This window comes from Notechis scutatus, chromosome 3, assembly GCF_049901735.1.
Source record: "Notechis scutatus isolate UNSWTSFEM ecotype Mainland chromosome 3, rNotScu1.2, whole genome shotgun sequence".
In the NCBI taxonomy this organism is placed as follows: Eukaryota; Metazoa; Chordata; class Lepidosauria; order Squamata; family Elapidae; genus Notechis; species Notechis scutatus.
The window spans coordinates 196,101,574-196,129,489 of record NC_142011.1 but is presented as its reverse complement, the minus strand read 5'-3'; the positions used below and the strand labels follow the sequence as shown (position 1 = coordinate 196,129,489).

At 42.5% G+C, this 27,916-nt stretch overlaps 1 protein-coding gene across 23 annotated transcripts in view; it reads left to right on the top strand.

Moving 5' to 3' along the window:
- Positions 1-27,916, top strand: part of MTSS1 (MTSS I-BAR domain containing 1) — a 163,504-nt gene that overhangs the window by 6,473 nt on the left and 129,115 nt on the right. For all 23 annotated transcript variants that reach the window (XM_026679114.2, XM_087962174.1, XM_026679108.2 and 20 more), the window contains exons 2-3: positions 14,666-14,727; positions 25,327-25,400. In XM_026679114.2, coding sequence (XP_026534899.2) covers positions 14,666-14,727; positions 25,327-25,400 — 136 coding nt within the window. The remainder of the gene's footprint in view (positions 1-14,665; positions 14,728-25,326; positions 25,401-27,916) is intronic.

Here is a 27,916-nt window from a genome sequence, read left to right as displayed (position 1 = left end):
ATTTATTTATTTATTTATTTATTTGATTTATATTGCCGCCTATTCGCCCATGGTGATTTGTCTTGGTGCAGATGCTCTCTGTATACATAAAAGAAAAGATACATTCATCAAGAGTCAAGAATCATAAGGTACAACACTTAATAATAGTTATAGGATACAAATAAGCAATCAAATCATACTAGGAAACAGTCCATATAAATCGTAAGGATACAAGTGACAAAGTTACAGTCATACAGTCACAAGTGGGAGGAGATGGACGATAAGGAGTGATGACAAGATTAATAGTAATAGTAGTGCAAGCTCTGTGAATAGTTGGACAGTGTTGAGGGAATTATTTGTTTAGCAGAGTGATGGCGTTTGGGAAAAAATGTCCTTGTGTCTAGTCGTTCTGGTGTGCAGTGCTCTATAGCGTTGTTTTGAGGGTAGGAGTTGAAACAATTTATGTTTGGGATGTGAGGAGTCTGTAAATATCGGGCCTAGTTTTGGGGGAGGAAAATGGGGGGGGGGGAACTGTGCTTCTGCCTACCAGCATCCATCGGTATTCATTTAGCTAGTGTCCTGTCAGTGTGTGAGAGAGTTGAGGGCTGTTTGGAAACTGAAACATGGAAAGTGAAACAGTATTTGTTGTGTGAGCAAGGAGACAGCAAGGAGCTGAGCTCAACTGTTCTGTACTAAAGCTGGTTGCTGCTTTGAAACTGAAAACGAAACTCCTGCTTGTGTTTTGCCTTTGGAACAGATTTCTTTTCAGGTGGGGAGGGGGAGTAGAACTTCTTAGTAGCATCAGAGCGTGTTAATAATAATATCGGAAATACTAGTGCTCTGATGGTCATTTTGAAAAATCCTTTCTTAGTGATTTTCTAGAAGCCAAGAGGAACATACTTGCCAAATTTCAAGTTTGTAGGCTTTACGGTTCTGGAGATTTTGTGATGATGCGTGAGTGGTATTTCACATAGATAGATAGATAGATAGATAGATAGATAGATAGATAGATAGACGATGAACACACCACTAATTCCAAAGTGAAGTTCTGATTTCATTTATTAAAGAGGCGTAGAGGGCCAGCACTGCCATTTCAATTTTGGCACCCATCATCATCACAGTGAAGTTCTTACCTCAGGGATCGTAAAGGCACATCTTGAGCCACTCAGCAGAAATTTATGGAGCCTTCTTTAGAAAGGTGGGATCATCAATGCTTATCTCCCTGGATGGATTACAAAATGATTTCTAAAAATTCTGGAGAGAGAGAAAATTTAGGGCAGTAGTGAGTCTTCCCAAGAATAGCCACGCGGTCAAAATCACTCCAGGAGCCCCAGCATGAAATCATCACAGAGCATTCCAGAACAACAATCATCGGTAAACCCAACAATGGCATTTGTGATCTCAATATCAGGAAAGCACTGGATCAAATAGGGGTCCGCGGGGCATAGCTGGACAAAATCTATTGCTCCCTTAGAATAATATTAATGCTTATCTTAAGCACTGGATGATTCTCCAGATGTCTGGATGAATAGTCCACAGAACTGAGTTTTGTGAATTGAAAGTAGAACTTTTTATGCTTTTATGAATGTTGCACTTATTTTCCAGAAAACAAAACACAGTTCTTCACATACTCATGTTGACTGCTAGGGATGATGCAGAAAGACTTTTTCCTGTGTCAGGTAGTCCTTGGCTTACAACGGTTCATTTAGTGATGGTTCAAAGTTACAGTGCCAGTGAAAAAAAAGGTGACTGATGACCGTTTTTCACATTTATGACCGTTGCAGCATCCGCCTGGTCACCTGATCAAAACTTGGATGCTTGGCAACTGGTTCGTATTTATGACGGTTGAAGTGTGCCGGGGTCCTGTGATCCCCTTTTACGATCTTCTGCCAAGCAAAGTCAATAGGGGAAGCCAGATTCACTTAACAACCGTGTTACTAACTTCACAACTGCAGTAATTCACTTAACAGCTGTGGCTAGGAATGACACAAAATGGAGCAAAACTCACTTAACGAAATAGCAATAGAAACGTGGAGTTCAATTGTGGTCATAAGCCAAGGACGACTTCCCACTGTTGAGAGAAATATGGGTTTCTACAGGACAGCATATTGGGCCATCTGTCTGTCCACGTGAAGTGGGTCATCGGCAGGACAATGATCTCAACATAAAAGCAATCCATAAGAAGGAAATACGACTTTGATATTTTGAAACAGCCATATCAACGCTTGAATTGAGACCCCCACGAAAGGATTGGAGCAGGGGCCCCTTCATGTCAGAATTCAAATATGAATCCCCGTAGAGGAATTGATTAAAATTCAACCCAGAGATAGGAATCCTCCCAATTACAAAAAGTGTTATATAATTAGTGCAGCAAAAGGTGGTGAAGTCAGCCTGAATTTAAAAGGGATTATTACTTGTTCACACTAACACGCTACATGCTGGATGACTTCGCTTAAAGGGAAGAGGAGCAACAAACAGAATCTTTGTTCCTCTGGTTAACCTCTGATAACATTTGTGGCAGAGATAAGCAAAATCCTGAAAGAGGGCAAATAACTTTTTCACAGAGTTATTATTTCACAGTTATTCCCTTCTTGAGCCCATATTTTTTTTTGAGTTACCATAATGCTTACTTTGGAAAAAAGCTACTCTAAACACAGCAACACTTAGTATGAAACATTCAGGCTTTGCTGCATTGCAGGTAGTCCTTGATTTACAACTGGTCACTTAGCGACCATTCAACGGATGCCCAAAAGATGGTTAACAATCAGGATTTGAAGTTCCAATGGCTGCCCCCCCTTGCAGTCACCAAAACTCATTCTTGGTGCTTGGCAGTCAACCTGCATTTACCGCTGTTTGCAGCATCCCATAATCACCAACCAAGATTTATAGGTTGTTTTTTTTTTTTGCCACAAACCATCATTTACTTCCAATTTCTGGCAGAAAATGTCCCTTAAGTGAACAATGGGTTCGCTTAACGACTCTGGCATTTGCATGGTGACCACCGCATTTGTTTTACGACCGCTGCCATTACTAAATGATTGCTGCAAAAAATAATGTTGTAAAATCGGGCCTGTCCCTCGATGACAAGGGCTGGCACAAGTTATGACCGCAGTTCTGGGCTCAATTAGAGTTGTAAGTCAAGGACTACCTATAGTTGTAATTCGAATCTGCGACTTGTGATTTTTCACACACCTTTCATCATGTTGGTATAACGATGACACTTATAATAGTGGATGTGTTGTGAGTAGGGCTCAGCACATATACCATTTAATTTTTACTAAAACATACACACACAGAGCTATATTTTAACAATTCACACTTGAATGTGTCACTTTATACTGATCTGTCTTTATTCTGCAGTTCTTCCCTCCTCCTGGAGATTTTCTTTCTTCTTTTTTTCTGCCAACACATTGTACTGATTCAAAATACAGCTGATTGTTCACTTGTTTGTTTGTAATTATGTGCAACCAACTGGTCTTCCTTGTTCTGCATTTCCTCGCCATTATAAACACTGCAGTATGTTTCTTTTCAGGCTTGGAAAGTGGGGAGGAGGGGAGGAAAAAACAACACCCTTCTGATTTCTCTCCTCTGATCTTGCGTGTTGATTTTGGAAACAGTCAACTGAACAGCTGTCACACATCAGGGTTTCTTTAAACCAATGGCATTGCTGAGTAAACGGTTAGCTATTTTTAGATGTTCGGGCAGTTGCTCTGGATGGAGGAGGCATAGTCCCTAAAGAAGGGGAGACGACTTCCAGAGCAAAATCTTCTCTTCCTTTGCATCATGTTCTAGAACAGGAGTGGGCTACTACGGCGATTTTACGACCTGTGGATTTCAACTCCCAGAATTCCTGGGAATCCTGCTAGGGATGCTGTCTGAGGAATTCTGGGAATTCTTGTAAAGTTGCCAATAGTTGCCCACTAGTTGTTCTAGAAATTTGGGTTCAACTCAGGTGCTATTCCATGGTCATCGTTGGCAGCTCAGGCCACTGCAATAGCTTTCATTATGACCATAATTAGGACAAGAATTTCCATTGCCAAGTAAGGCGGTTGTTAAGTGAACCATGCCAGATTTTATGACCTTTTGTGCTACAGTTGTTAAGCGAATTACTGCACTTGTTAAGTGATTCACACAGCTGTTCAGTGAATCCAGTTTCTGTTCTGACCCAAGCCTCAGTTCAAATCAAATAAACACAAAGTATATAGAAAAGCAAACCTTTTTAATGTGCCTCTGTGAATTCTGTTCATTCACAGCAAGGAGTCATTAAAACTAATTGTCCCAGATAAGAGCAAGCCCTTTCAAGGTTACGAAAGGCTGCCAAGAACACAAGATTAATTGCAGAGAAATATCCAAAACCAAAAGTCTCCAAAAACAAACCAGAATAGACAGGACTTGGAGTTGAAAGAACTCCAAGCAAATAACCTAAATAACCTTCCTGCAAATAACCCAACCCCTGAGGGCTGGGAGGGGCCATCACCTTGCAGCCTTACTCTCTAGTTGCCCCTGCTGCTGCAGCTGCTCTTGCGTTTGAGCAGCCCTGTGTGCATGCGCACTGGACACAGGCTCCTCAGGGACCTCTTCATCACTGCTGCCAGACTCTACAAGCTCCAAAGGCAGCACCCCACTCCCTGATAGTCCTGGCCCCATCCCTGCATCACACGCAGGTCCTCGTTCTCAGAGACCTCAGCTCAGCTGACCTCTTAGGAATGGGGTGAGGTCAATAGTGGATAGTTCAAGGTTAAAGTTTTGAGGGTTTGAGGATGTAACAGAGTCAGGTCGTGCATTCCAGCCCTTGACCACTCTGTTGCTGAAGTCGTACTTTCTGCAATCAGGTTTGGAGCGGTTTACATTGTATCTGTTGTGTGCTCTTGTATTGTTGCAGTTGAAGCTGTCATTGACCAGTAGGACATTGTAGCAGATAATTTTGTGTACTATGCTTTACGTCCAACTGTAAGGTGGTGTAGTTCTAGGTTGTCCAAGCCCAAATGTTCTTAGAGAATTTTCTTTGCTGTCGAGTCCCAACTTTGGACAACAAAAGAGTTTTACAGAATGAGTTTTTTTGCAAGGAATTCCGTCAATTGCTGTGGGAATATATTAGCCTTTAGACCTTTGATATGTTTGTGTAGTTGAACGCAATAGAGAAATTAAGGCATGATAAGGATGCTGGGTCAGACATAACATTTTTAAATGTTGCCAAGAGGTGTTGAGTTCTGGCTCTCGAGCGCTCTAAAACAACTTCTCTACCATGGCATGAGAAGTTCAGAGTTTTTTCGCTCTGCTTCTTTTTTATAGCAGAAGGATGACCAAGTTTAGTGGCTTAAAATTATAGCTGATATAGCAATAATATCAGCTATGGCAGTAATGCTGAGAATTTTGGCATCTCTTCATCACAGCTGGATTATGTCAGCATGACGTCTGTTAAGGAAAGTAATTTGCCTTATCAAGGAAGAAGGCCAGATGTATTTATTAATTTGATATTTTGCCCTTCATTCAGGAGCTCAGCTTGAGCATACCTGGTGTTTCTTTTTCCTAGTTTCTCCTAACATCAACCCTATGAGTTACAGTCATGGGATGTTTCGTTGAGCAACTAGAAGAAAAGTGAGGTTGTAAGCTGGTCATGGTCCTGTGATATTCCACTTAGCAACTGCAGCATTTGTCATCAATTAGATCGTGCAAGTGGCTGGCTGAAGCGTGTGTGCAAATGCAGCTCAACTTGCGCAGTCCAGCGGCACTTGGGTGGGTGTGCCTGCCACTTGCGAAAATCAAGCTATCTACATGCCGCTGGCCCGCCACTTGCACAAGGGCTCCATGCGCCTCCCCCTCCCCAGCCAAGCCGCAACAGTTGGGAGCCGCTGGTGTGTAGAAGAACAGCAAGAGCTGCAAATCTTTTCCAGGATGGAATTTGCTCTTTGCTTTCTGTTTTGCAAGTGGCCTTTTCCCTCATTGATTGAACGAAATATTTATGTAACAAATGTTACTTTGGCTTAGTAAACCCATTTCTTAATCGGCGAGCAATGCACGAGTTGACGTATCCGTATGGGCAAAGTTCTTTCATGCAGCATTTTGAGATGTTCCGTTTAGGTTAGCAGGTCTACAAATGCTCAGATCATCCTGTATGGTAGATTTGACAGCATTTGAACAACAAAGTGTTTGGCTGATTTCATACTGGCTGGGGAGTTGAAGTCCACATTTTAAAGCTGAGTTTGAGGAACACTGGTCTAGGGACTTAAAGCAGTGGTGGTATTCAGCCAGTTCGCACTGGTTTGGGCGAACTGGTAGCAAGGATTTGGCATGCATCACTGAACCGGTAGTAACTTCTGGCTGGCCACACCCCTGACCCTGTCGCAGGTCGCTCGCTCACCCCACCTGCCTGACGCTCACCCGCCTAGTGACTCCTTAAGGTATGGTTTTAACCCCCCCTCCCGATAATCAGCTGTTCCTACTACGATCAGCTGTACCGGGATTCCCCTCGCTGTCTTACTGCTTCACCCAGGAGGCACAGAAGGTCCCAAAATGAAGCATGGGGGTGTGCTGCACACCCCCTCCAGGCTCCATTTTTTTTCTCCTTCCTGAGCCCCAGGGAAGCTTCCTGGGAGCAAAAGGAGGCTTGCCTGAGGCCCAGAAGACCCAAAAAATGGGGGGAGGGCCTGCTCCATGCCTAACTGGCCACGGCCACCAAGCCACGCCCACAGAACTGGTAATAAAAAGTTTTGAATCCCACCACAGGTAGTCCTTGACTTGTGACTGCAGTGCAGCCCAACATTTCTGTTGCTGAGTCATTTGTTAAGTGATTTTCCCCATTTTACGACCTTTCTGGGTTCAGTTGTTAAGTGAATCACTGCAGTTGTTAAGTTAGTAACAGGGTTGTTAAGTGAATCTTCCTTCCTCATTGACTTTGCTTATCAGATTATCACAAAAGATGATCACATGGTTCCAGGACACTGCATCCGTCATAAATACATGCCAAGCGGCCAAATTTTGATCATGTGACCATGGAGATGGTGCAATGTTCATAAGTATGGGGGGGGGGAGGGAAAAGTCAGAAGTCACTTGTTTTCAGTCTCGTAACTTTGAACAGTCACTAAATGAACTGTTGTAAGTTGAGGACTACCTGTACAGGGTGTGTCCTTGACATGTGACTGGTTGCTTAGTGAATGTCTGAAGTTATGATGGATACCCCATAAAGATACTTACAACCTAATTCTGAAGTTCTGACAACTGCCCCCCCATTATATGACCATCTTTATGACTGTAGCATCCTAGGGTCGCATGATTGTAATTTATGAGGTTTTTGCCCTAAAGTGGCATTTATTCGTAGTTTTCAGCAAAAATGTCCCATAGTAAACAATGGATTTGCTTAATGACTCTGTGGGTTTGCTTAACAACCACTGCAAAAAGTCATAAAATTGGGTTGCTTTGTGGGTGGCCACATTTGCAACCAACATAACATACGACCGTAATGGGCAGCCCACATTATGGCTATAAGTCAAGGACTACCTGGAATAACATTGGAGGAGTAGGGAAGAATCGCAAATAATCATGTGTTAAGGGACTGTAATTTTCTCGTCTTAGGACCTTGCCAAAATTGGAAGGTATAAAGGCACCCGCTCCCTGCTCAGTGAATTACATGGGCAGATTTGTCCTGAGATGCTGTCTTGATATGTGATTTCTACCCCACCTAGAGCAGATACCTGTTTAAGATAATTATTTCTACAGCTGCAATTCCCAAAATATTATTACCAATGTATGCAATTCTAATGTCCCACTAAGAATAGCTGGCAAAAGTGTAAAAAGAGGACTCTTTCCTTAGCACTTCTAATAAAGGAGAATATTTGTAGCTCAGGGTTGACAGGAGGAATCCTTGGTGCTCTCTGAGCTTGCTTGTTTTCCTGCAAATGTTTCATCATTCCAGATCAACATAGATCAGGGATCCCGAACCCCTGGGCTGCGACCCACTACCACAGCCTATTCAGAATTGGGCTGCGCGAGTGGCTGGCTGTAGCATGCGCCCATGCACGCAACTCTACTTGCTTGAGCGGCGGGCTGGTGGACACTCACATGCGCGCGTCAGCCCATCGCTCAAGTCGAGCTGCGTGCAGGCCAGCTCACCTCTCGCGCAAGGGCTGTATGGGCACAGGTGCGTGTGCCAGCCCGCCATTTGGGCGGCTGAATTCCCCTTTCCCCCCAGCCAGGCCGCCAAGCCCCAAAGATTGGGGACTGCTGGCATAGATTAATTCCAAGGTTAACATCAGACCAACAATCAAGTAAACAATACCCCAATCAAGAAACTGCCAAAGACCAACAGTGAACTGATCTACCAAAGAATCTCTTAAGACTACCCTCCCTAACATGGACAGGGCAAGCCACTGCAATACCTGTAAACTAACAACAAACTGCACTCCTTACTATGGTACCAGGTTTTCCCGAAAATAAGACCCTGTCTTATATTTTTTTTGCCGCCAAAAAAGGCACCAGGTCTTATTTTGAGGGGGGATGTCATCCACTGACTAACCACTTGCGTGCATCACCTCCAGCCTTCTTTTTGCTGTCAGAGGTCTTCAGAAACTATTTCTTCTGCGGCCGGCAAGGCTTCCCTGAAGGCCTCTGCAGCCGATAACAGAGTTCTGGATCGATCTTCAGGAAAGCCTTGCCGGTTGCAGAAGAAATGGGCCGGCAAGGCAGGTGTTGGGGTGTGCAAGGCCTGGCTACAACTGTCCAAAGGTAAGTAGTAGGGCAGCTCTACCTCCCCCATCCCCCACCCTAGCTTAATTTTTACCCATGCACTCTGTAGTGGGTGGGGTCTTAATTAGGGCTTATTTTGGGGGTAGGGCTTATATTGGGCGCACATGTAAAAATCAAGCTAGAATTTACATTCGCGGTAGGTTGTATTTTCAGGGAAACGGTAGTAGTACTGATGGTGTTACTTAGTTTGGGTAATGAAATGTCTGCAAGAAAACAAGCAAGCTGAAAGCTCACCTTCAAGGACCCTATAGCATCTCTAAATAAAAGCCACATTTTAGTGATGTATGTATAATTCAGCTGTGAGAAGCATTTATTTTTCTAATTTTGTGCATTCATGCTACTCTCAGATAGCTAAGCAATTTTCTTCTGTGCTCATGAAAGAAAGTGCGAGAAATTTTGGGTCAGAAAAGGCCAGACATGAGATTAGTGATCATGTTGTTGTCTTCAGTCATAAAAGTTTTCCTCTAAATCTCTTTTATTCCACAGTTAGGACAAACAAGGCAGAAAAATACATTTAGGGCAACTGTATCTCAGGAGATATAGCTGAACCACCCAATTGTAAATCAGCTAAGTACAATTGATTTAATTTAATCAAGGTTGTGTAAATTCAAGACTAATTGAATTATAGCAATTAACCTGAATTAATGATCTCTTCAATCATTATGCTGGATGGATTCATCCCCCTTTTAACCTCTTCGGTTGCTTAGTAGCTTATGGGTAATATGAATTTTTTAATTTTTTAATTTAGTACTGAGGGACAGAAAATACGTAAAGTATTGTAGGGCAATATATTTGGAGTAAAAGATTGTGATGAGGTGTGTAACAACATAGCTGATAGGTTTAGAAAACTGAAAATGGGAAAAAAGCAACAATCTACACACATGAACAGTAAACTAGCTAAAATAAGAGCTTTCTTTCAAGGGATGGTGAGTTTTTAAATCTTGGTACTTAAAACACAATGATAGCAGTCCTTGACATTAGGATTATGCTAGAATGCAACCATTTTCCACTTGTTGTTCTCCAGAAAGTTATCATTTAGCCTATTTGGATATGCTTGTTTTCTTAATGACAAATGACAATGTTCCTTTGGTTTTAGACATGTGTCTTCTTGTGCCAGAGGAAGACGATTTGAGTGGCCCTTTCTCAAAATACAGGGTAGTGGTGAAAAATCTGTGCCCGTGTTTTGGGGCTATACCTATACCGTTGCCCTTTTCATTTGTTAATCTGTTCGAGGTTGCCTGGAATTAGAGTTTTGAATCACCTGACATTTGTATCATCTTATTTTGGTTTGAGGGAGAATAATTGCTGTATTAGGTTGCATGTGTTATTCCCTCCTGGATTTTCTCTCCCTAGTGAACATAATGAAAATATATATTAACCATGAAGAGAGGCAGAAAATTGCATTGAAGTATAACAAATAATAAGAGATTCATCTTCTGTTTGATAGATTGGAAGAGTTATCGCAGCCAGTTGGCACTTGTTAAGTGAAGAGGATAGAACATAGAATCATAAGGCTAGAAGGGACTTTGGAGGTCTTCTAGTCCAACCCTTTGCTCAAGGCAGGAGCCTTACACCATCCTGCTCAAAAGGTTGTCCAGTTTATTTTTAAAAACCTCCAGTGAGGAAGCACCCACACCTCTGGGAGATAAGCTGTCCCATTGATTAATTATTGTCACTGTCAGATAAATTTCTCCTTAGTTCTAAGTTGGATCTCTCTTTAACAAGCTTCCACCCATTACTTTTTGTCCTGCCCTCTGGGGCCTTGGAGAGTAAGTCAATCCCTTCTTCTCTGTGACAACCCCTAAAGTACTGGATGTTGTTGTTAAATGAATGGGATGATGTTCAATAGATTTCTCAGGATGAAAGAATCAAGGTTTTATCTTTTCGCCTTGAAAAAAAAAATCTGTACACCTACATCGATATCTACAAATCCCCTTCTTTATCAAGTGGGCCACACAGCTGCCCAGTTTATGAGCCGCAGAGCACATAAGGATGCCATTGGTGCCGTTAATGTGACCCTGATGTTGCTGTACATATGGTACATTGGTTAAGCTCTTGAACTACGGCAGGCCTAGTTAAGGTCTTAGTTTACCTCCCATCATGAAACTCAATGGGTGATCTTGATCAACCATTCAGCTCAACTTGATGAGTTGGTGATATGAAGCAAGGTTGGAGAAGTCTATGTTAGGCCATGATTGTCTGGAACAAGGGTCTTCAACAGTGGTGTGTTTCAAAATTGTCTACCACCGGTTCAGTGGGTGCATTTTGCGTGCGTGGACACACTTTGCATGTGCGCGCACACCAAACGCACGCTTTGTGCAGGCACAGAGGCATTCCAACCCACCTCCTGCAAGCCTGCACTCTCAGTTGCGTCAGCAGCTACCGCACTGCACTCTGCTGTGCCGCGCAAAGCAGCTGTGCTTCAAAAGCAGGGAATAGAGGTGAGTATGGTAGACCAGGCAGGCAGGTGGGCCCAACAGCAGAGTGGCGGAGAGAACTGGTTCCGTCTCCACTGCTCATCGGTGCTACCGGCTTGACAGAACCGGGCCGAACTGGTAGAATACCACCACTAGTCTTCAAACTTGGCAAGTTTAAGGCTTGTGGACTTCAACTCCCAGAATTCCTGAGCTAACATGATTGGAGGAGGAATTCTGGGAGTTGAAGTCCACAAGTCTTAAAGTTTGAAGACCCCTGGTCTAGAAGAAAGGCCTGTTATAGTTATCTGAGGACTAAATAAATAATTCGGTAAAGGATTAGGCTAAATGTTATGAAATCTCATACAACGAAAACATAGGCAAACACTACATGTTGTGTTAAGAAACAAAACACTTGTCGGGAAAAAAATCCCTGACAAGTGAAGTGGATGGTTTTGAAGCTTGGCGAAAATGAACCAGAGAGACAAGAAATCTGAGAATGCCTGAATGAATTGCTGTTTTGTTTGGAGCTTGTGCTGTAACAGGTGAGGCTGAGGCCAGAGTGGGAGTCTTACCTACTTCTTGGTACTTCAAAATCATCAACAGTTGACAGATCTTTTGCTCAGCCTAGAGCTGCTCCGATCTGGTTTCATGATTACCGAGAAGTGACTGATTCTTGACAGAATGGTGTCTTTATCTCATGGGTCTTTTGTGGTGTCTCCTGGGGAAAGTGGGATGATTCTGGAGTTGTTGAATTGCCCCAGAGCAATGGCAGCCTTCCTGTCAAAACCAAATCAGAGTTTGGGCTGAGTTTAAGGGGAAAGGGGATTAAGGAGGCTGGGAGTGGAGTTAGGAATTGACTTGCCTCATTGCATTCCCTCCAGACTTTGTGGTTCAAAATTTGGACGTGGGGAAGAAGAGAATTGCAGTTCATACTTAGAAGGATGCGTCATTTTATTTATTTGATTTTTATCTTGCCTTTATTATTGTTTACAAATAGCTCAGGATGGAGAACGTGCGTAATATTCCTTCCACCTATTTTCCACACCTGTGAAGTGGGTTGGGCCGAAAGAAAATGATTGGCCCAAAGACACCCAGCCGGCTTTCATGCCTAAAAACTAGAAGCCACTTTCTCCTGGTGATTGGCCCAAAGTCACTCAGCTGGCTTTCTTGCTTAGGGCAGGATTAGAACTCTCTCCTGGTGATTGGTCAAAGTCACTTAGCCAGCTTTCATGCCTAAGATGGGACTAGAACTCACCCTCTCCTGGTGATTGGTCAAAGTCTTCCAGGGTTTTCATGCCTAAAGTGGGACTAGAACTCACACATCCTCCTGGTGTAATTAGCCCAAAGTAATCCAGCCAGTTTTTATGCCTAAAGAACTCAATATTTTGGTTCCTAGGCCCATCGTGTTAATACTAAACCAAACTGTTATTCTTTATGTCTCAAATACACCAAATAATTTTATTTTATATGTTGGTTAACATATAACAAGTTTGGTTAACGTATAAACAAACGTAAGTCTTGAACCAGACCTCTATAATTAGTTGGCATGGATTTGTCTCTTTCCTGGAATCTTTTCCTCTGTCATCAGAGATCTGGAGCTTCAGGGGAAGACTTACCCAGATGGAGGAAGTCTTAGGAAGGCCTTCAAGTCGTCATACTTACAAAGGAGTTACTTCAGGCTGCTCCTTGCACTCTGGAATAAATTCTCTCTGCAAAAAGGCAGAGTTTTGCTACTACTCAATGATGTCACCCAGCCTACAAGACAATATCTGAGGACTAATCAGACTTTTGAGGCAGGTGCTCTTCCCGAACCTTGTTTTAAATAATGTTTTTCATGTTGTCAGTGCAATCAAATGAAGCTCGGTAGAAAATGTTGCACTTTTTAACATAACATAGTAGCTGATTAATGTGAGATAAAATATTGATTAGAATGGTTATATACTGTATGTAAACAAATAAGAAATGTATGATATTATTATGCGCACAGGATATATATACCCAACGGACACATTGTTGAATTGAAAGATGGTTTTACTTGTTTGTCTTTGTTGTAAAAATAAAAAAATAATAATTCACCAAATAAAAGAAAGTGTTGCACTTTTTCCAAAATTTTCACTCTGCATCCCCTGCTCCTGGTGTGATATTTTTCCCCTCACACGGTTTTTATAATTTCTGCAAATTTCATATCCCTGTGTACTAGAAAGTAAACGTGTATGTATGCAGGCCAGTGGTTCTTCAACTGGAAACAATTTGTCATTGTTAGTTCAGCATCCCGTTTGGGACTGCTGCTGCTGTTGAGACACTTGTGTAAACCAACAAAGTCTGTTTTTTTGTGGGTATACTGGAATAAAATTATTTGAGACCGGGAAAATGGGGTAATTGAATCAAAGAGTTTAGAAATCACTGATATATATACTATATCCTTATTCCTAGGTTGCTCTTTGGGTCAGTTTAAACAAATTTTAAAAATGCCATTAGTAAAAATGTGTGGGATTCATCGACTTTTGACCGTAAATAAACCCCACAGTTTTGCTCATAAGTTGTGATAGTCGTAAAGCAAGTCACCACATGACAGTACCCAATGTTGTGGCCTTTTGAGGGCCGGTTGTGAAGTGAACACAGCAATCATTAGGTGAACCCATTGTTTTCTATGGGTAAGGTGTTTTTTTTTGCCAGAAACTGGTAGTAACTATTGGCTTCCCCTAAACATATCATAAATCATGTGACTGCAGGACTGCTGCAAATAGTCGTAAATGTACTCAAGTTGCCAAATACCTAAATTGAGTCATGTGACTGCAGGGGGAGGGCCCTCATGAAATTTCGAGTCTGGGTTGTAAGTAGTTTTTATTTATTTTATTTATTTGATTTGATTTGATTTATCAATCACTTACAAGATAATAGATATAAGTATAAACATGAGTAAGAATACAGGAAATAGGTACAAATAAACGGGGACAATAGGACAGGGACGGGAGGCACAATGGTGCACTTATGCGCGCCCCTTACAGACCTCTTAGGAATGGGGTGAGGTTTTTCGAGATTGCAAAGCAAACCAGTCATAAGTTGAGAATAATCTGTATCTATATGTTTGAGAATTGAATGTCTTTCCATTATGGCTGATGATGGATTTAAAATTCTGTATAACCAGGTTCTATCCTGGTTGAAATGAATTTTAACAATCTTCAGTTGGTTGTGGGCTGATTGTGTGAACAGGTTGTTTGTTTTCCCCAACTCCTTTGTAAAGTTAAGAGTAACGGTTATTCCAAAGTAGCCTCCATTTTTGTCTACATGCAATCAAGGTTAGTTTACGGATTTGATTAGAATAAATTATTGGTTACAGGAACTGGGCATTATTATAAGATGAATTTTTCCTCCATCCTGAGTCTTTAAGGAAGAACATTGATCAGCATTACCTGTGTGTTTGTTTATTGCCACTGTGAATTTTTCTTTTTTGTAAGTTTCTTTAATATTTTTAGACATGGGGAAAGATTTGCATTGATCAAAGTTTTGTGCTTTTTCTCTTCCAGGGAAGTTATCCAATTTGGGAAGATTTCATAAATAAAGCGGGAAAACTCCAGTCTCAACTTAGGTAAGCTGTTCTTCTGTATATTGGCCTGGGCAGTCCCATGTGGTAGCAGGACATACCTTGCTTTTTTTAAAAAAATGGGTCTTCAAGAGTTGTAGACTGTTTGCGGGCATTCATTTTCAAGCAAAGCGGTGGAATTATTGGCTGTGCAAGGTTAATTTTGGAGCAGTAAGGAAGAGACACGTTAAACAATGAAGTAGGCTCCTTAAATACCACAAAAATCGAAGCATTCATTTTGGGCCCTTGTTTTAGGGAAAACGGGAGAGGTGGTAGCAGAATAAGGCTACTATGAATGGATTTGCCCAGTTTTCTTTTGATTTTTAATGTTAATTGTTTTTAATATTTTTAACGTAGAGGGCCTTTTAATATTTTTTAATATATACAGTAGATTTAATGTATAGGTATTGGGTCTCCTGCTTGAGCGAGAAGGTGCCTTCCAGCTCTATTCTGATTGATTGATTGATTGAACATTCTGTTTTATATCGTCGTTTTATGATGTTGTAAGCTGCCCTAAGTTGCTTGATAGTGAGATGGGCAGCATATAGATTTAATAAATAAATTTTATTCGCTATTGCATTCTGGTAGCATGCTCCAGATGCAACAAAGCAGATATTTGGGGACTGAATATAGCCACAAAATTGATCATTCATATCATGTATCAGTGTTTGAACATTTTTAATTTTTGATTATCAGGCTTCCTCTTAAGAAGGCCCTGTTAATTTTCTTTAATCTGTTGCATTAGCAGGGTTTAACCGATTTTCTAAGCATGGATTGTTTAACCATGGCTTGCTGAAGAAAGCAGAGTTACATGCTAAGACATTCGTTGTCATTGTCTAAGACACTCATTCAGTTGTTGTAGTTTATTAACTACATTGCATTTAACATATGAAAGCATTTTTCAAAAGCTGAGCAGGCAAAAACCCCAGAAAGGGGAACTTACAAGATTTTACATTTGAGCAATGCTGGCTGGTTGGGTTTAACATTAAAGGTAATTAAATTTACAGTCTAAGTTAAAGGGAAAGTGCAATAAAGCTAATAGAAGAAAATATTTGTACCTCAGGGTTGAACTGAGGGGTAGATGGTACTCTCAGCCTGATCGGTTTTTTGCAGACATTTCATTACCCAGCTAGGCAATATCATCAGTGCACGGATGATGTTACCTAGTTGAGTGATGAAACATCTGCAAGAAAAATAGCTCAGAGGGTACCAAAAATCCCACAGTGATAATGCTTCAAGGCATACTGAGTGGTTTTAATCCTTGTCTGATGCACTTACTGCCTTACAAGAAGCTTTTTGTATCTTAATTGTTAGTAAAACTGATCTTTTTCCCAGCTGGCCAACGGGAACTGAAAATTAAGAGAGGAATGAATTATGCAACTAGTGAATAATAGGCAGATCCGTCTTATGTCCTGTTTTTGTGAGGATTCAAAAGCATTAGCACCAAAAAAGGAAAGGAAAAGAAATCGGTTAGCAAAATCTGGAATATTACTTGCTCCTTGGAATTTATTTTCCCTTGCCAAAAAATCAAAGAACCAAAGAGTTGGATGGAGCCATGCAGGATAGCAAATGCAGATTCTGCTCAGTTCAGGAATCAGAATGGAAAACTCCCAGACATATGACTTACCAGCCTCTAGCGAAGAGAAGCTACTGTTGAATTACTCTTAAAAGATTTTTTAAAGTTGGAAAAACTGTTAATTCTGTCTGGAAAAGTGTAACTATTTAGAACTAACTAGTGTCCGGGAATGCTAATGGAGCAATTTTAATTGGTGTGTGAAGCCAATTGTTTCTACTAATAAAGATTTGCATATGAAAAGTAGTTATGGATTGGCAGTTATTTTAGAGGAAGGGAAAGAACATTGAAAGCTAATGTATTATAATAGTTAAGATACTCTACCATGTTTCTAGTACATCATCAATCTTGGAAACTTTGGACTAGACCTTTAGCTCAACCTCGCAGGATTATTGTAGAGAAGAAGAGGTCTCTTTAGCTCATTTGGGGAAGCTTGGAAATGGAAGAGGACCAAGAAGATTGCATGTCTATGAAGATTCTCAAACATCCTGGACATGGTTGTCCCAAAGGTGCTTTTTCCAAAAGGCAACTGGACATTTTTTTCCTTTGAAAATATTTCGCTTCTCATCCAAGAAGCTTCTTCAGAACTGTTCTTCAGAACTGAAGAAGCTTCTTGGATAAGAAGTGAAATGTTTTCAAAGAAACAAAACCAAGAAAGTCCAGTTGCCTTTTGGAAAAAGCACCTCTGGGACAAGAAGATTGTATGTTTCTTTCTATACCTATTTTTTTCCCCTTTCAAGTTAGTTTCCAGAACCATGTAATTCTTGGCAACATTTTTGGAATTGGTTTATCCTTGCCTTCTTCTTGGAACTACAACGGAGTAATTGACCTGAAGTCACCGACTGACTGGCTTTGTGCCTAAGGCAGGGCTAGAACTCACAGTCTCCTGGTTTCTAGCCAATTCTTTAACCACACCACCAAATTGGCTCTCCTTTTTGTAAACTTGTACTACAGAGGAAAAAGAACACACATGGCTATGAGAAAAGAGGACTAAGAGAAGCAAAGCTGTCGAGAAATACAATAAAAAACTCTGGTTTTACTGGAAAGAGTTACTTGGTTCGGGTGTGCTCTTTGCTAAAAAAAAAAAAAGCAGAGTAATTAGTATACTTGTAGGTTTGCTTTTGGTGGCAAATATGAAAATAAGGGGGAACCAGTGTAAAATGAGAAATGAAAAGTCCGTAACACGTACGAAGCAACAAGCATAATTTTTTGCTTGTTTCAGGATGATTTGATAGCAATTGGATCTCACTAACTTTGTGAAGCATCTGGCTGTATCTAGAATTGCATGAGGTGTTAACAGCTACTCCTCGAGTTACAACTACAATTGAGCCCAACTCACTTAAGCCCTGTTGCCTTAAGTGAGACATTGATTTAGTCCCATTTTATGACCTTTCTTGCCATAGTTGTTAACTGAATCACTGTGGTTGGTAAGTTAGTACCACCACTGTTAATCTGGCTTCCCCATTGATTTTGCTCATCAAAAGATTGCAAAAGGTGATCACATGACCCTGGGACACTGCAACCCTGTTGTAAGTCGAGGACTACCTGTGCTGGTTCACATATCATTGATTGTTGGGGACAATATGCTGACTGTAAACAGAGAGTCCTATAAAACACTATGAAGCGGTTTATAAGTCTTAAGTGCTACTGCTATTGCTGTTCTGAGCTATCATGGGCTTGTTAGGTTTGGGGTTGGTGTGTTCTTGGGCTGAGCAAAGATCCATGGTCAAAGGAGAAAATGTGACTGTGTATATGTGTGTAAGGCACACACATCATACTTGCTGAAAAGATTTTCAGAAGCAACCAGGATGAGTAGGGGACTGGAGACTAAAAACATACGAAGAACAGTTACAGGAACTGGGCATGGCTAGACTAGTGAAGAGAAGGATCAGGGCAGACATGATAGCAATCTTCCAATATTTGAGGGGCTGCCACAGAGAGGTGGGGGTCAAGCTATTTTCCAAAGCACCTGTAGGCCAGACAAGGAATAATGGATGGAAACTGAACAAGGAGAAATTCAACCTGGAAATAAGGAGAAATTTTCTGACAGTGAAAACTATCAACCCATGGAACAGAAGTTGCCCTCGGAAGTTGTGGGAGCACCATCATTTGAGACTTTCAAGAAGAGATTGGACTGCCATTTGTCAAAAATGGTGTAGGGTCTTCCGCTTGGGCAGGGGGTTGGACTAGATGACCTACAAGGTCCCTTCCAACTCTGATTATCTGTTATCTGTTACACAGTTTCATCTTTTTCTGGGCTGGCACAGCTGCTTCTTGGGTTTAGAGCAGGGGTGGGCAAACTACGGCCCGCGGGCCACATCCGGCCCGTTGGTCTGTCCAATGCGGCCCGCCCCTGAAAAAAATCGATGCCATTGGTCTGTCCAATCCGGCCCGCCCTGAAAAAAAATCGCTGGGTGTGGCGTATTGCCCTGTGCCGCGTGGCCCCCAAAGCTGCAAAACAGTGCGGAGCGATCTAGGGGTAGGAAAGAAAAGAAATTTGCAAAGGCCTCGGCTGGGAGTTCGAAATCACCTTCGAGTGCGACCTCTCCGAAGGTGAGTCCCCGCTGATCCCCTTTTTTCCGGGCTTCCAGGCTTAAACTTTGCAAAGGCAAAGCTTGCAGGCTGGAGCATCTTCCCGCCGAGGAGCGGGAAGGGTTCCACCTGGCGGGCGGGCGGGCTGCTTGGAGCCACCTAAAGCTAGGCCGCTGCTGGTGGAGCCTTGCCCTGCCTTGGTGCCCCGTTTCCCGGCTCGGCGGTCCTGCTCGGGCGGCACTTTAAAAGCCTGCTCCCAGCACCCGAGCAACTTCCCAGCAACTTTCGGCTTCGTTTTAACTCGCGGGCGCTCGCGCCTGGCCCGAGCCGCGCAGCAGAGGGAAGCCTGGCGGGCAGGCAGGCTGCTTGGAGGAGGCGACCGGCGGTGCTCCGGCAGCAGCAACAGGCAGTTTCGCCCGGGCTCCGCTCAGGTGTCTGGCTGGGGCTGTCAGGAGTTGCTACCGCCGGTGCAGCTCATGGCGGCTCCAGTCCCAGCGTTGCCTTGGGAAGGAAAAGGCAAAACCAGGAGCCGCTGAGCCTGAGCCTCCGGTGCCGCTGCTCCCATTGCAAAGCACCGCCACGGCTCTTCCTTTTTGCCTTTCCCTTCCCGAGGCAACGCGGGACTGGAGCTGCGCGGAGCCGCGCCGGCGGTAGCAACTCCTGACTCAGGGGCCTCCGAGGGGAGGGGAAGGAGGAGAAGAGGGGGAGGGAAGGGTGGGGGCGATTCCCAAAAAATCTTGTGCTGACCCGGCCCGTCTGTCAAATTTAAAAGTCAATGCGGCCCCCGAGCCAAAAAGTTTGCCCATCCCTGGTTTAGAGGCATTGTTTAAGATACACCCAACAGATGCTTCCTATGCATCACCATATCCATTTTTTACTTCTTGAACCCCTATTGCTGTGCTTCTATACTTCTATTAGATAAGCAGAATCATAACTCTGTTTTGCTATGCTTGAACAGAGAGGAACTATAAATGAACTATAATAGGCAAGTGCAAATTTATTTATTTGCATTTGCCTATAATAGCTCATTTTTAAAAAAGCACTCACCATAAAATCATGGTTTATTGTCACTCACAAACTGATGTAAGCTGTAGAATGAGGAAGTCAAGATACTGTTATCTTCTCTTTGTTCCTCAACTTGGAGATAAGGCACTTAAAATAGCACCAGCGTTAAGCTTGCTAGCAGCTGTAAAATCTTTAGTTTTTTTCCCCTCTGATTTCAGGATTTTGGATTATTATTATTATTTTTTCTTCCACCTGCTGTGTGCCCCTTTTTTTAGTTCATCCCCAAAGTCATGCCCCAGATTCCTTAAAATTTAAATTCGAACATGCAATTAAGACAAAGAGAAGAAACAGTTCAGTGTTTTTAAGTTTTTAAAGTGAACAGTGTCTTTTCACAAAATGCCTACTATATTTAGGGAGTGTCTTATATTTGACTGAAGGGAGAATCTGGGGAGCTTCTGCCACTCGGATTAGTTCTGAAATGAAGCTAAATGTCTATACAGATAATCCTCAACTTACAGCCATTTGTATAGTAACTGTTCAAAATTACAACGGCACTGTCATGCTCCTGGTGGAGACTGACTCTGAGGGAGAGGAGGACCAACCGACGGAGTGGAAGTGTGGCTCCGGAGGTTGTGGAGGAGGCTGGGGAAGGGCAGAGGCCGGCTGAGCAGTCAGAGGAGGACCCAGGCCCATCCCCTATCCATCCTAGGGCACGTAGGGAGGAGAGGATAAGGGAGAGACGTGGTCTACTCAGGAGGAGAGGGCTTTGATCCTCTTCATGGGCTGCAGCTGTGACAACTGAATAAGAGTTTGGACCTGCGTACTGGCAAACGCTGGAAACAAAGCGTGTTTTATTTTGGTCTGAAGTTATATTGGTTGGCCTCCTTCCAACAGACAGTGCCTTGTTATCTCCTTGAATTTGGTATATACTTCTCTTGTTCCATTGTGGAAATTTCGTCATTGTAGTTTGTTTTTTTATTTCACCTCTATCTGCTCATTAAATTCGGACTGTATTGCTTTCTTTTGAAGACTATTTTTGAGTACGTTTTATCTCCAGTTGAGTATTATTGAACAGTGGGGCCAAATTGGAGGCATTAAAGGACATTTATTTATGTTCTGGATTTTGTTACGTTTGTGTTACACCCTGGGTCATCACAGGCACTCAAAAAAGTGACCTATGACCATTTTTCACATCTTTGCTGCATTCCCACGGTCACATGATCAAAATTCAAATGCTTGGCAACTAGTTCATATTCATGACGATTGCAGTGTCTCGAGGTTGTGATCTCATTTTGCGACGTTCTGACAAGCAAATTCAATGGGGAAGCCGGATTCCCTTAACAACTGTGTCACTAACTTAATAACTGCAGTGATTCACTGAACAACGGTGGCAAGAAAGGTCATAAAGTGAGGCAGAACTCAGTTAACAGAAAAATTTGGGCTCAATTGTGGTCATAAATTGAGGACCGATAGAGTGTTTGGGAATAGGTGCTGAAAATTTGGCATGGCTACGTTTGATTTTTATTCGGCAGACATTTCAATTGAGAACCAAATCCCACTGATTCCGGATTACAGGTAGTCCTCAATTTACAACAGTTCACTTAGTGACCATTCGAAATTACAATGGCACTGAAAAAAGTGACTTATGACCATTTTTCGCACTTATGACCATTACAGCATCCCCATGGTCATGTGATCAAAATCCAGACGCTTGGCAACTGATTAATATTTCTGACGGTTGCAGGGTCCCAGGGCCACATGATCCCCTTTTGCAACCTTCTGACAACCAAAGTCAAAGGGGAAAGCCAGATTCACCGAACAACCGATTTACTAATTTAACAACTGCAGTGCTTCACTTAACAACTGTGGCAAGAAAGTTGGTTAAATGGGCTCCCCGGGCTGGTCTGCAAGCCAGAAATGTTGGGGAATTCTGGCCTAGTAGACTACTGAATCCTAATTTTACATCTGAATCAGGCCGCTCTGAGTTTCTATATGCTGTGGCTTATCGCAAATGGAACATAGCCTGAGTTAAGATGGTTAAAACCATCTTAAAATACTTAACTCAAACATGTCAGTGATGACTTATTTTTCCTGCTCATCAGCATCGTTGTAATACATCAACACGTCCTTTGACAGAGGCTTCCTCGGACAGATGCATGATTCAGAAGTTTTATGGACATCCTGTTTCCCTTATGACTTCCATTTATTCCAGAAGGAGTTTTGCGAAACAGTTTCACGATGGGTAGTTCTGTGGAATTAATTTTTGCGAAACAGTTTCACGATGGGTAGTTCTGTGGAATTAATTTTTGCGAAACAGCTTCACGATGGGTAGTTCTGTGGAATTAATTTTTGCGAAACAGTTTCACGATGGGTAGTTCTGTGGAATTAATTTTGCATTTCGATGTCCCTCATGACATTCCATGGGTGTTACCTCAGGAAGCCATTTCATCTTGACATTTACTGTAGAGGACATCTAAAGCAGGGGTCTCCAACCTTAGCAACTTTAAGCCTGGCGGACTTCAACTCCCAGAATTCCCAGCAAAGCTGGCTGGGGAATTGTGGGAGTTTTGAAGTCCGCCAGGCTTAAAGTTGCCAAGGCTGGAGACCCCTGATCTAAAAGCGCTCTTAACTTAAATGAAAGGAAGTCCTCCCTGCAGTTCATTTACAGAATATGAAGCTTCTTGACCAAAAGATTGCTTGCTCTGTCAGATTGGTCATCGAAGATGTAAATGTCTTGCAAAGGTGAAATGTTCTGTGACTGACTCATGAGACAAGCCTGAATAAACTCAATGTAAATGTTAAATTTCCATTTGAAATGTAAGCTCATTAAACAGAGATCCAACTGAGAACTCAGGAGAAGTTTGCTGACAGTGAGAACAATTAATCCATGGAATGACTTGCTTCCATAAGTTGTGGGTTGGAGATTTTCAAGAAGACGGTTATTTCTCTAGGATTGTGTAGGGTCTCCTTCAGTGGTGGGATTCAGGATTTTTTTTTACTACCGGTTCTCTGGGTGTGGCTTGGTGGGCGTGGCAGGGGAAGGATACTGTAAAATCCCCATTCCCTCCCCACCCCACTAACCTGCTTTCCAGCTCCCTTCTCCTGTGCAGGGCAACAAAAGAAGCCCCAGCCAATCAGCTGGGACTCGGGAGGCAGAGAATAGATGGGGCCAGTCAGAGGTGATATTTCCTGGTTCTCTGAACTACTCAACATTTCCGCTACTGGTTCTCCAGAACTGGTCAGGACCTGCTGAATACCACCTCTGGTCTCCTTCCATTGTCAGCAGGTTGGACTAGAAGACCTTTTATGTCCCTTGCAACCCTATTGTTCTCTGTTCTAAATAGTCTTTTGGGTTGATCCTAAATCCTTTTAGATCAGGTGTCTGCCATTTGTTTGATTGAAACAGGTAGATGTTTGCATGTCTCTGTTACCTTGCTTTTTTCTAAAATAAGCCACTAGTTTATCCTTTATGTAGTAGCAAGATTTACCCTGAATAGGGCAAAGATGTACCCTGAATACAGAATAACTTTGTTTCCAGAAGGGAAACGGTCTTATGAATCTTAGATGGATGGAGTTGGAAGAGGCCATTTAGGACATGAATAGTCCAGGCCACTCCAGCTTAGCACTGGAATCCAAACGGAAGCATCTGCAACCAATGGTTATCTTCCAGTGGAGCACATTCAGTAAAGGGGAGCCTTTTGGATCATGGCATTTGATGTTAGCGTTCTAGTTTTTAATCATTTAAAGCCATGATTTTATGTCATTCTCTGGAATGTCAAGATCAGGTCTTGGCTAATCTCTGGTGATATCGTATTTCCTGCTGCTAAAAAAATTATATCTCAGCTCTTCTTTGGATGGGATAATGTACGCTAAGCCATGATTTCCTAAATTAGCCTCAGTAGGCAGAGTTTACACAATGCTGAGCCCCAACTATGGTTTATAAACCAGAAAGGTTGGGTTCTCCTGACACACACTGGGCTCACATCGGCATAGACTGCCCTTCGTAAGGCCCCTTAGGTTTTGCTGGACTTAACTTAGCTTGTTGAATAAATCCCACATAGCTAGATAGGTTCATAATGCTAAGCGGTGAAGCATGCTTTACTAATTGCACCAATGGGGTTTTGCACAACAGGGCAAGTCAAAAACAAATGAATCATGTACTTCAGTGCAATGTGCAAATTCAGTCAATAAAATATGCATTTTTGAGCACCCTGTCTATTCTTTTTTAATTATATACTGTAGGTAATCCTTGATTTACAACTACAGTTGGGAGTGGATTTTCAGTTGCTAAGCAGTGTGGGTGTTAAATGAGACATCCCATGACTGGCTCTGGTTTTCCAATCATTTTTTACTGCAGTCGTTAAGGGAATTACAGTCATTAAACGAATCTGGCTTCCCCAATTGACTTTGTTTGTCAAAAGATTACTGGGAAGGTTACAAATTATGTGACTGCTGGTCACGGTATGTGTGTGTGTATGTATGCGTAGGGTTTTCTTGCTTGAACAGTGGGTTGGACTAAAAGGCCTCTAAGGTCCCTTCCAACCTCATTATTCTATGTTCTAGTTGTCATAAAAGAGCTTGTTTGCCAAGTGCCTGAATTGTGATCATGTAACTGTGGAGATGTGTGCGACAATCATGGCTTCGAGGACAAGGTTTTGTATGTCACTTTTTCCAAGACTGTTGTAACTTCGAACCATCATTAAACAAATGGTCATAATTCGAAGACTTACCTTTATTAATATACCTCTTACTGCTACATTTTGGACAATAAAGAAATACTTATGACCACCATGGAGCCCAACATTTCTCTTGGTAAGCGAGACATTTGTTAAGTGAGTTTTGTGCCCCCCCCCCCCATTTTACGATTTTTTTCTTGCCACGTTTGTTAAGTAAATCACTGCAGTGGTTAAATTAGTAACGTGGTTATTAAGAGCCATGGTGGCGCAGTGGTTAGAATGCAGCATTGCAGGTTAACGGTGCTCAGTGCCAGGAGTTCGATTCTGACCGGCTCCAGGTTGACTCAGCCTTCCATCCTTCCGAGGTGGGTAAAACGAGGACACAGATTGTTGGGGGCGATATGCTGACTCTGTAAACTGCTTGCTGGGAGCTGTAAAGTGGTATATAAGTCTAAATCAGAGGTCTCCAAACTTGGCACCTTTAAGACTTGTGGACTTCAACTCCCAGAATTCTCCAGCCAGCATAAGCTGGCTGGAGAATTCTGGGAGTTGAAGTCCACAAGTCTTAAAGGTGCCAAGTTTGGGGACCCCTGGTCTAAATGCTATTAAATGAATCTTGCTTTCCCCTTGACTTTTGCTTGTCAGAAGGTAGGGAGCAAATGAGATCGAAAAGATCATTACCATTTCTTTGTTCTATATACAGCCATCTTATTAGCTTCTTTTTTTACCGTCTAATAGTATTTTTTTCTCCTTGTGTAAGTGACCCAAACAGACTGCAACAATCTGTTTCTAATATTATGCTGTCTGCTTGTATTCTAGGACGACGGTTGTAGCCGCAGCTGCCTTCCTGGACGCTTTTCAGAAAGTAGCAGACATGGCAACCAATACGCGTGGTAAGCAGATGTGTCAGTTTTGGGTTTTTTTGTCTTTAACTTTAGCAGTTTGGTATGTGGACTGCAAAACCTGTAGGTGCTGTCTCCCTCTTCTCTTCTCTCTCTTTTTTTTTTTGTGTTAATTGGCTATTGGGACCCATGGCATATCTGTTAAAGACATCTGTGAGTATTCCGTTTTCCCCTCCCCGAGTGTGAATCTCTGCCCGTGGCTTCAAAGAATGTAAGCCAGAAACCTGTCACTGAAACCTGCTTGGTGTGAATAACGGGCATGTGTGGTTTCATTGGCCATCTGAATGTGCTATTGTGGCTTTGAAACAAAAGGGCTGCTTCGTTTTATTGGAAGAGAAATTTATTGGGCCAGATTAAGTCTACGGTCTTGATTTTTGGAAAGAGTGGGGAGGAAAGCCACAAATGCATTAAACGAGATGCAGTGTAAATATATATTTTTCCTCCCTCCCTCCCTCCAAGAAGTAGAGGAAAATAAGCACAAGTTGGATCAAGCAGGGGTGTCAAATTAGATTTCATTGAGGGCCTCATCAGTGTTGTGTTTGACCTGGGGGGGGGGGGGGCAGGGGGCATGGCCAGCTCGACCTCACTCATCGAGGCTCCATTTTCAGCCATGATGGCCTATTGCAGCCCTCTGCCAGCAAAAATAGAGCCCGCGGTAGGGCTGCACGTGTCCCCCCCTCCGGGCTATTATTTTTGGCCACGACGGCCTCCTGCAATCTTCTACCAACAAAAACAGAGCTCCACTTTTGCTGGCAGAGGCCCCACGGGCCGGTCCTTCACTGTTTCCAGGGCAGACCCGCAGGCCAGATCTAAGCACCCCGCAGGCCGAATCTGGCCCGCCGGCTTTGAGTTTGACACCCCTGATGTAAGGTGTCCTCCCTGTAATATACAAGACAGTCCATGAGCTGAGATGTAGCTACTTTCTCAGACTTTAGCTACAGGCTTTTCATATAGTAGAATTCTTAGGTTCACCTGCTTATGTTTCCAAATGAGTAAGTGCATTTGAAGCTGACTCGTCAGCATTTCTTAATTGATCCCGTCCAATACGAGACCCACTGAAAATGCATATTCACCGCAGTCCTATTACCTGGCTTTTATTGTGGGTAGGGTGGTTTCTCCAATCCTTCTAGTGCCTTGCAGTTGTTTTGAGACTTCACCTCCCAAAATTCCAAACTGAGTAGGAAGATTTGAAGGTTGTACCCATTGGGGAAATGTGAAGGAAGGATTATGTGTGTCTTCATCAGCAAGAAAAGGTTGTGGCTGACCTGGGTGCATTCCTTTGCTAATTAACAAAGCATGAGTTTTTTGTTTATCTTAAGGTGCTATATTTCAAACCTGTGTGTTAACGTTTGCTTTACAAAATTCTGTTTGTTTTACAAAGTTCTTTCTAAGGTTGATAGAATTGCTATTTAGCGCTACCATTGGTTTACTTGCCCTTTTGAAGATTGGTTGGCCTTCACAGATAAGCTTTCTAAAAATATATTTTAGAAATATATAAAGACTTCATCTCATAGATTCTCCCTTTCCAAATATGCAAATATGCATTTTCTGGAAAATGTAAATAATACACAATTGATAATAATTCTGGGAGTGTCAACCAGGTTCAAGTTTCACCTTAAAAGAAGTGCACAGGTAACTTTAGTCATTTTCTTTCAGAGTTTATTTTATTTTATTTGTTTGTAGAAAAGGAGGTCTCATTTGAAGCAGTTAAAAACAGCCATCATTTTGTGCAGCTGTAACATTCTTGGATTTTTGGCTTAACATAATATGAGAACCCAATTTCTGTGGTTTAAAAACTGTGGTTTGGGGCTTGGTGTGACATAACCCAAGCTGAATGTGCTTAGCCAGCAGCTACGGTTAAAACATATCTGGCTTAATAGGGTGATGCATCCTCTTGTTACATTGCGCAGTAATTGCTGCACATTTCATGCATATTACCAGCAGCAAATTTCAAGTTTTCAGTGATGTAACCTGCTTGTCTGTTTCTCTTGTAAAAAGAATGTCATATTATCACATTGATCTCCCATTCAAGTAACAATCAGATCCATCTTGCTCAGCTTTTAAAAGTCATTTGGTGTTAGCTACATGTTGTCATCTAGTTAATGATTTCTATATGACTTATACCCGTGATGGCGAACCTATGGCATGTGTGCTGGAAGTGGCATGCAGAGCCATTTCTGCTGGCACATGAGCCGTCGCCCCAACTCAGTTCTACTACCCATGTGCGCACGACTCCTGCCAGCCAGCTAATTTTCGGGTATCTGCCGTGCATGCATGGGGCGGAGCACCTATGGGAGACGCGCATGTGCAGGGGGCAGGGGGTCGTGCACGCATGCGCAGGGGGCGGGAGGAGCACGGGGGTCATATTATGGGTGCAGGCACGCATGTGCATGCACTTTTGGCACGCAACTACAAAAAGGTTAGCCATTACTGACTTATACTATGTATGATGTACGGGTACTTCAGTATTTTGGGGGTTGTGGATAGACACACTGAGGAAAATTTAG